Here is a 9373-nt window from a genome sequence, read left to right as displayed (position 1 = left end):
CAAAAATACGATTAACACTCGCTGTGTACTCGCCAGAATGTATTAATATATATATATATCAGGATATATATATATACTCAGGAATATATATAATTATATATAATATATATAAACTATATATATATATATATATATATATATATATAAACATCTAGGAAGAAGGACCTGCACGGCGTCGGAGGTGTTGCTACGGCCTCGACGGTACATATACCAGCGCGTGAAGGCCCCATCCCCTCACCGTGCTTTGTCTCGCTAAGAATGACGGATCTGAAGCCTGCGCTGGGATCCGCAGGACTATGAAGGCGTTAAGTCGCTTCCACGCTCCCTACTCGAGATGCATATGGGCTGCCCCAGATATTAGTGCTGTACAACAAGTAAGGCTGATTTGATTTTTTTGCGCTCGCGAGACTTTTGCGGCGCGCCGAAAAATATTGACGCAGAGCCCGTTCCGCGCGCGTACGAGCGAACTCTGATCGGCCCGGCGAACAGAACGCTCGCCCTTGTTGTCGTCCGTCGACGCCTGTCGCTGTCGTCATCGTCACTTGTTGGTAGGCGGTCGTTATCGTTTCGTCGTTTCTGTCGTTGTCGGCGGTGATCGTCGGGCGTCGCTCAACGTTAGTTGTTGTCCGCCATCTTCGTCGTCATAAGATTTCTTTTTTCACTGAGAATCATCGCGTCGTCGGTGACGGCTGTCGTCATCATATCGTATTTCGTCTTCGCTCGTCGGTCGTCGTCGTCGTACGTCGGTCGTCCGTCGTCGTCGTCGTGCGTCGTCTCGTCGTCGTCGCTGCGTCGTCGTCGTCAGCAGTTCATATGATTTTGTCGATAGTCATTCTGCTAGCCGTGCTTCACATGACGTGTCGGCAAGTGCCCTCTGACGTGACATCTCCTTCCGTAATACCTATATACGGCCAGGCGACGGCAGCAATGATTGCCTCTGTCCGAGAATCAAATATAACACCAGATTAGAGTGGCACCGGCGCGCTGGCCGCCTACGCGCTCTACATCGTGCACCGTTTCACAGCTTTAATGCATCGAGATGCATTGCATGGCTTTCATACATCATAGAACACATGTAAACGCCCCACACATGCATAACACACACGCAGTGCGCGGATGTACCGGACCGTACGGAGCTACTGCCACGCGCACGCACACGCATGCACACATCACACAACGCGTTCACATCACTCACGCACGGCCGCTTACACACATGCACACACCCCCGCACCACGCACCACACGACACACGCCACACGCACGCACGCCACCACACACACACACACACACACACACACACACACACACATAGAGAGAGGGAGGAGATGAGAGCGAGAGAGAGCAAGAGAGACGACGAGCCATTGAGACTCGAGATCGAGAGGAGAGAGCGCGCTCGTGCGGGATGGGAGGGGAGGTCTGAAGAACATGAGGGATGAGAGTGCGACCGACCACGCGAGGGACCTGAGCTCAGTCCCCGCGGGAGAGGAGATGAGAAGTGAGAGAGAGAGCTGAGTAAGAGTGAGAGGAGGGGGACGAGAGGAGAGATAAGATATAAAGATGGGAAGACACAAAAAGTTAGAAGTTCACACACACACACACACACACACACACACACACACACACGCACACGGCAACGAGCGCGTGCAGCTTTACATTCAGGTTTCACTCGTAGTGTGTCTTAAGTAAACAGCCAGCGCCGCGCGGAGAAGGCACGAGTGTTCTATATGGGCGGAGCAGGCAATAAGGAGTTACTCTTCGTGGAGAAGCGAGCAGTTCATGGCGGATTACTGTGTTTACGTTCGTTGTGAACACATCGACAGCGCGCGCGCGCCTCTCTGCTTGATTTAGCAGCGCTAGCGTGTTGGCGATCCGGCGGTCACGCGAGTGGATTTACATAAGTGGTTCTTAACCTTTTTGGCCCCACGACCCCATCAGACATTCTTGGTCAGTACCGTGACACCCGAAACAAAAATGGAAAAAACAGCCCGATTTATGAAAACATGTCAGGCAATACTCAGTCAATGGAATGGCTGAAATTGCTTCACAGCCATCAGGCGATCAAAAAAATTCGGGCAAGTGCTTTAATTGGGCTTGTGGGCCAAGTGGCAACAACCTGGCAAGTGAGGAAACTTTTTTGTAGCACCCTGATAATTATATAGAATTTAAGATTTTTTTTTATAGATTTGTTTTATTTATGACCCCTTCATGACCCCCGAAAACCCCCAAACGACCGCCATGGGGGTCACGACCCCCAGGTTAAGAACCGCTGATTTACATGAATGTTGTGCTTCTAGCTCTCTCACGGTGAATATTTGCGCTCTCTCTGTGTGTGTATGTCTGTCTGTGCGTCCGTCTGTTCCTTTCGCCCTTTTATCAGTTTTTCTCTCTCTCACTCACTCACTCTCTTTCGCGCGCTCTCTACCTCTATCTCTTTGTCTTCTCGGTCTCTTTCTCTGGCTCTTTTTTATTTCTCTCTCTTTCCCCCTCTCCCGCTATCCCTCTACAGCTTTCATACTTTTGCTACCGTACTTTGGGCTTTGCACGCTATGTATTTTCCCCTTGAGCTGACTCACTTCTGCTCCAATGAATGTAATCTCTTGTAACAGAGAATCAATGTATTCGGCTTTTAATATTCAACTACTTGATGTTCGTTGCATGCGCATAGGCGTGTTAGGGCATGCGCATAGGCGCATGTACGAGTGTGTCGGCGCGCGTGTGCGTGTGTATATATTAATACATTTCATGCGAGTACACAGCGAGTGTTAATGTATTTATTGTTTATGGTATTGGTATTTATTATAATGTGCAGATATAAAATTAGACTGTAGGAGGTGAATGGGTAAATCTATATGTTGATGGTGATGCTGAATTCGATTTCGACGACGCTGACGATGACGATGGTTGCTAAATAGACCGCGGGCAATAGCCGATAGAAGTTTAATATAGCGCTGATATAGATGGTGGCACTGATGACAATGACGATCATAGCTAATTATGACGATGACGATAGTGTTGTTTCATATTACTGCGACAAACCTAGCCGCGTGTATGAGAAAAAATTACTAAGGTAATTACTGTTTTGGTAAGACTTCGTAAGGTGTAATTTCATACCTGTTTTAACCACACATTCGACGTCATAATCTGGCGTTTCTCATCCTGAAAAGAAAACATGAAAAAATCTCACATTAAATTCGCCATACTTTAACAAGAGTCATCTGTGCTATTCGCTGTGCCTATCGATAATCCATAATTTAACTCAATCGACCATCCATCTTAGAAACAAGGCCACTAACCAGAATTACAGCGATGAAACGCCCGTCGTAACTGATCAATAGCGCGATGATATTACATTTGCTGCTGTTTATCTCGTCTCAAACAACAATCGAATCATGGTTGAGAAAAAACCCCGCTGTTGTTGCAATGCTGTAAATCATTTCTTCTACATCATTCAAACCGCCATTAGATATATATATATATATATATCGCACGGGTTTCAGCGGCAACTCTAAACAACAAACTGCGCTTCCGTTGCGACGGTTTGAATGCGCAGCTGTAGAGCGTCCACCGGCGCGTGGCGGGCTTTAGTGACAGCCTCTCTCGCCACCCCGCTGCCGCATCTGTACGATGCGATGCTACAGCGCGCCCCATGCAGCGTCCGTGACCGACGACAGACCCCCGAGCAGTAGCAACATGAAGCCATGAGGCATCCCGCCGTCGGCTTAGCGCAAAGCCGCGCCTGTTGAGCGACATATTGGCCGTTGGTAACCCGCTGGTTCGCATTCTCCATTGCCCCCCTAGGGTCTCTATCTCTTTCCTCTCTCTCTCTCTTCCCCTCTCCGCTTTCTCGCCTTCTCGTTTTTTAATCTCTCTCTCTCTCTCTCTCTTTCTTCATTGCGCCCCCCTCTCTCGCTCTCTCTCTCTCTCTCTTTCTTCATTGCGCCCCCTCTCTCTCTCTGTCTCTCGTCATTGCGCCCCCCTCTCTCTCTCTTTCGTCATTCCTCCCTCTCTCGTTCTCGCTCGTCACACTCTGTTTCTAGCTCTTATATCTATATATCTTCGCTCTATATGTCGCTCTTGCTCTTTTCTTTCTCGCTCTCTCATTATTTCTTCCTCGCTAGCACACTCTCGCTAGCTTTTACTATCTTTCTCACTCTCGTGAGCTACTCCCTTCTCTCGTTGTCCGTTCTTCTACCTCTCGCTACCCGTATCGCTTTCGCGCTCTTCTCTCACATTCTCCCTCTCTCTCTCTCTCTCTCTCTCTCTCTCTCTCTCTCTCTCTCTCTCTCTTGCACGCGCTCTCTCTCTTCCGTCTTTCTTCCAGTTGACCTACTTGCCGATAAACAACCTCAACGCAGATTGCGGTGCGGCGGAGATCGAGTGATGGGCGCTCATAAAGTCATGATATGAGACGATGGAGATATGGCCGATTGCGAGCGGCCGTTTACAGAATTATGATGTACACACACACACACACACACACGCACAACGCACGCACGCACGTCACACGCAATCGCAGGCACCGACCCGCCCGCACACACACCATCGCTACGCACGCGCGCACACACACACAACGCACGCACGCACGTACACGCACCGCACACCACACCACACACCACACACAACACACAACACGCACAACGCGGCAACGAAGGTACCCACATGAGCGCGTGCAGCTTTACTTCAGGTTTTCACGCGTAGCATTCATTGTGTACTTAAGTAAAGCCAGCGCCGCGCACGGAGAAGGCACGGGTGTTTATTCATGGGCGGTAGCAGGCAATAAGGAGTTCTATTCGTGCGAGAAAGCGAGCAAGTTCATGGCGCGGATTACTGTGTTTTACGTTCATGTGAAGCACATCGACAGCGGCAGCGCCGCGCCTCTCGCTGGATTTAGAACACAAGCAGCCTAGCGCTGTTGGCGATCCGGCGGTCTCACTGCGATGGGGATTTAATAAGTGGTTTCTTAACCTTTTTGGCCCACGACCCCATCAACTTCTGGTCGATACCGGACACCCGAACAAAAATGAGAAAAAAAAAAACCAGCCCGATTTATGAAAACATCCCTGTCTGGCATCTCAGTCAATGAATGTAAATTGTTCACGCATCAGAGCGTCAAAAAATCGGAGGACAAGTGCTTTAATTGGGCTTGTGGCACAGTGGCACCTGGCAAGTGAGAAACTTTTTGTAGCCCCTGATAATTATATAGAATTAGATTTTTTTTATTATTTTTTTATTTATGACCCTTCATTGACCCCGAAAAACCCCAAACGACCGCCCATGGGGCGGTCAACGTACCCCAGTTAAGCAACGCTGAGTACATGAATGTTGTGTTCTAGTCTCTCCGGTGCAATACTGCGCTATCTCTGAGAATGTGTGTGATGTCTGTCTGATGGCAAGTCCGTCTGGTTCCTTTCGCCCTTTTTATCAGTTTTATCTCTCTCTCACTCATCACTCTCTTCGACGCGCTCTCTACCTCTATCTCTTTGTCTTCTCGGTCTCTTTCTCTGGTTTTTATTTCTCTCTCTTTCCCTCTTCCGCTTTATCCCTCTCAGCTTTATACGTTTGCTACCGACTGTGGGCTCTGACAACGCTATGTATTTTCTTGAGCCTGACCTCACTTCTAGCTCAGATAATGTAATCTCTTTAACAGAGAATCATGTATTCGGTTTTAATATTCAATACTTTGATGTTCGTTGACATGGCGCAGAGCCGTGTTTACAGGCATGCGCATAGGGCGCACTGTACGAGTTGTGTCGCGCACGCGCGTGTGCGTTGGGCCGTGTGTGCTGTGGGGCGGGACATGGTGGGAGGGGGCGTCGTGTAAGCCTCTGTGTGCCGCGCTGGGTGTGAGGTGTGCGTGCATGGCGTCCGAAGTTTATCGATGGACGATCCTTATGGCAATGTGGTTACCTATACGCAGTTAGTTCGGAACATTGACGTTTTGCTTAGTTTCAGCACAAAGATTGCACAGTTATTTACTCGTAGCAATTCGCACGGGAAAGACACGCGCCTCGATTATTGCATATATGGCTCTGTGAAGATCTGTCTACAGTCGCTGCATGATCTAATTGTCTGCGGCGGAAACTGTATTGCTCTGCGCAAATGAGAAGTATTGGCCGTACGCATAACCGGGCGTATGTAAAGCCAAGCGATAAAGACACGAGTGGAGGGAATATTTGTTTAAAAGATGCTTGCTGTTTTGGCTTAGCAGGGAAACTTGAAGCCGAAGCCTTTCTCGATCAAGTGATCACTGTGTGACTGTTACACGACTTCATGATGCATCGGCACACTAATATGGACGTGAGGAGATTCCGTGTATTATTATTATATGTTATTTGACTAGTTATTATTATTAATTAACTGTCTTAATTCTATTGAATTATTAATACTTTACCTATTACAATATATCATTACTAATTGCTGTTTATATATCTGGTAATCATGTATACCAGGCTAGAATCAGTCCATGTTATAACGGCTGCATTGCTAGTGTGCGTAAGCAGCTGGCCGTTTTCTCTATTGTCGTATGTTTCGCTTCAAACGCGGGAGACGGCCTACGATGGCTGATTATAATCCAAGACATATAAATAATCTTAGGACAACACACCGCCACGCGCGCGCGCACGCGACATCATTCACACGGTGCGCACGCCACGTACGTACGCACGACACGTGTCGCGTTGCAGCGTACACAGCTGCGGTTCGACTACCGATTTACTTCAGCGCGCATTTGCCACCCTCTTACTCGGTCCTGTGTCCATCTTCTTGCTCTGATTATGCTGCAGATACTTCTTGCTCTGTTCTGCGGCCCGCTCTCGTCCTGCTCTGTGCCACCTCTTTCATGCCCGCGTGTTAATTACCTTCCCATACTGCCTACTGCATTATGTCCCTACCTCTGCACTGCGTCCATAAACACATTAGGGCGGAGATCTCGTCAATGCAGCATGCTGCGTGCGTGCGTGCGTGCGTGCGTGCATAGTTCACGGGCCGCTTCTATCGCTGCGAGCGCTCGCGTGCGTGCGTGCATTCACTGTAGGCATGAGGAGATGTGGCTATTGACTGCTATCGACAATGGCCGACGCTGGTTGCTGTCACTCCTGATCGCGGGCCTATAGCAATATTGGTCCGACGGCTTCCACCCGTAGAAAGCTGTCGTCTGGGAATGTGTACGTCATTGATGTTGGCGAGAAAAGTGGAAGAACACGCGATAGCTGTACGTGGTTATAGTACAACGCGGGGAGAGGTGTGTCGCTAACGGGTTATGCACACACGCAATCAGGCGCGCATGCACGCAGACACGTACGCACGCGCACACAAAATCACGGGCACATGCACGCACGCAGGAACACGCGCGCGCACGCACACGCATGCGCACAAAGACATACGCGCGCTATCACGCACGCACCACACGCACGCACCATGCACACGCAAATGAGCACGCGGAAGACTCAGTCTTAGATTCACCTATGTATCTAAAAGATATCGCAACGATGCGATACGGACTAGGTCCTTAGGAACTTATTTTATCACATGATTGCGTTGCGTCATTACACCTACTAGCTGAAACCCGCGCTACGCGCGGGCTTAGTGACTGTGATGCATGTGTTACCAGTACAGTAGTGTTATGTGTAAGGTGCGATATGGAGAGTTTAGTTGTTGCACATGTTTTTTTTTATGGTTGAGATGTCAATACAAATACATGTACAATCATGCTTACACGTAACACATTAACCATTTGTTTGGCAAGCACACAGTGAAATACACACACACCGACAGAAACGTTTTATTGTATGCTATGTACTGGTTGATGATACGGACTCCAAAGTTAGAATATAGATAGATGTGAATGGGTATATATTACGTGCTTCGCATGTTTCCACTGTGTGCGGACCAGGTAATATTGCGTGGTTGTGATCGCTTATTTCTACGCATGTTTGCACTCTGTGCGGACGACGTAATATATTACGTGCTTGTGATCGGACCGCTTGTTTACAGCATTGCAAACTTCCAAACAAAAATCTGCTCTGATGAAATTCAACTTGTACATCTCATATGGGAAACTATGGCCAAATAGCTACTGAATATTTAACTTCATTATTACATGGTTATTTCGGTTCAAGGATAGAGAACATGGGTCCCAATAAAACCAATGTCATTTACATCAATATAAATATAATATTATATCAATATAATCACTAATAGGTTAGGGTTATGGTTATGGTTAGGGTTAGGGTTAGGATTAGGGTTAGGGTTAGGGTTAGAATTAGGGTTAGGGTTAAGCACATTGGTTTTATTAGGACCCATGTTCTCTATCCTTGGGCCGTTATTTCTACTTACATTATGGGGCTTACACAAATCTCAGACACACAGACACAGAACAGAGATACACAGAACAACACGAAATTGAAACTTGTTAAAACAAAACGAAATACAAACAGAACGAAAACAAAACAGCGCCCCCTATTTTCAGGCAAATGCTTACCTTTTGTGTGTTTTTTTTTGTCTTTTTTAAGACCGAACAAACGGTTTTCAACCGAGTATAGTTTAGAACCCGTCCCGTGATACTTATCGATCTCTTCTGTAAATTTGGCGCTATTTGGATCCAAACTGACGGAGCCTTTCATTAACATACATACATACAACATTCGCCAAATTATAGTAAGATGCGCACAGTATGCTGATGCAAAAGCTTGCATGCTATACCGAATACCGAATGCCATTGGATCTGTCTAACGACTGGAAGACGACGTACTGCTATATATATATATATATGGCACGCACAAATACAAGCACGGACACACACAACACAACACACACACACACCAAACACACGACACACAACACACACACACACACACACACACAACACACACACCCGCCACACACACACACACACACACACACACGAACCACACACACCACACACACACACACACACACACACATACAACACACACACACCACACACACAGCACACACACACAGTCACACACACACACACACACACACCACACGCACACACACACACGCACACACGCAACACAATATGTTCGACGCGTCAAGCACTCTTCACTGGCGATTCACTGGAAGCGATTCGCTAGAACTGAGATAATAGCATATGACGTATTCAACATGGCCGCTCATACGGCACATCAGGTCACTTCTCTCAGCGCCTTCGCTCAGCCAACGATAAAAACAATACAGCAATCATCAGCATATTGCACGGGACAGGATTATGATGCGTAGGCGGTACAGTCGCACGCACGAGGCACAAGTTCTGTAGTGGGCGGAGGACGAAAGGGAGGCGAAGAGGAGTGTAGGATCAATGGCTCCTGCGATGTACCATGGAGGCATGGTGGCGGGGTCGAGCAGCAGCC

The 9373-nt window shown here is 47.8% G+C and overlaps 1 protein-coding gene across 1 annotated transcript in view; it reads right to left on the bottom strand.

Annotated features, from left to right (window-relative positions):
* Positions 1-9373, bottom strand: part of LOC106810527 (acetylcholine receptor subunit alpha-like 1) — a gene marked incomplete at its 5' end in the record, with an annotated part of 39457 nt that overhangs the window by 18173 nt on the left and 11911 nt on the right. The window contains 2 exons of the mRNA XM_014813907.1: positions 2573-2595; positions 3111-3155. Coding sequence (XP_014669393.1) covers positions 2573-2595; positions 3111-3155 — 68 coding nt within the window. The remainder of the gene's footprint in view (positions 1-2572; positions 2596-3110; positions 3156-9373) is intronic.

The sequence above is a fragment of the Priapulus caudatus genome, unplaced genomic scaffold (assembly GCF_000485595.1).
Source record: "Priapulus caudatus unplaced genomic scaffold, Priapulus_caudatus-5.0.1 Scaffold449, whole genome shotgun sequence".
NCBI classification, from domain to species: domain Eukaryota; kingdom Metazoa; phylum Priapulida; class Priapulimorpha; order Priapulimorphida; family Priapulidae; genus Priapulus; species Priapulus caudatus.
Note: the sequence above shows the minus strand (reverse complement) of the source record. Positions and strands in the feature narration are given on the sequence as shown.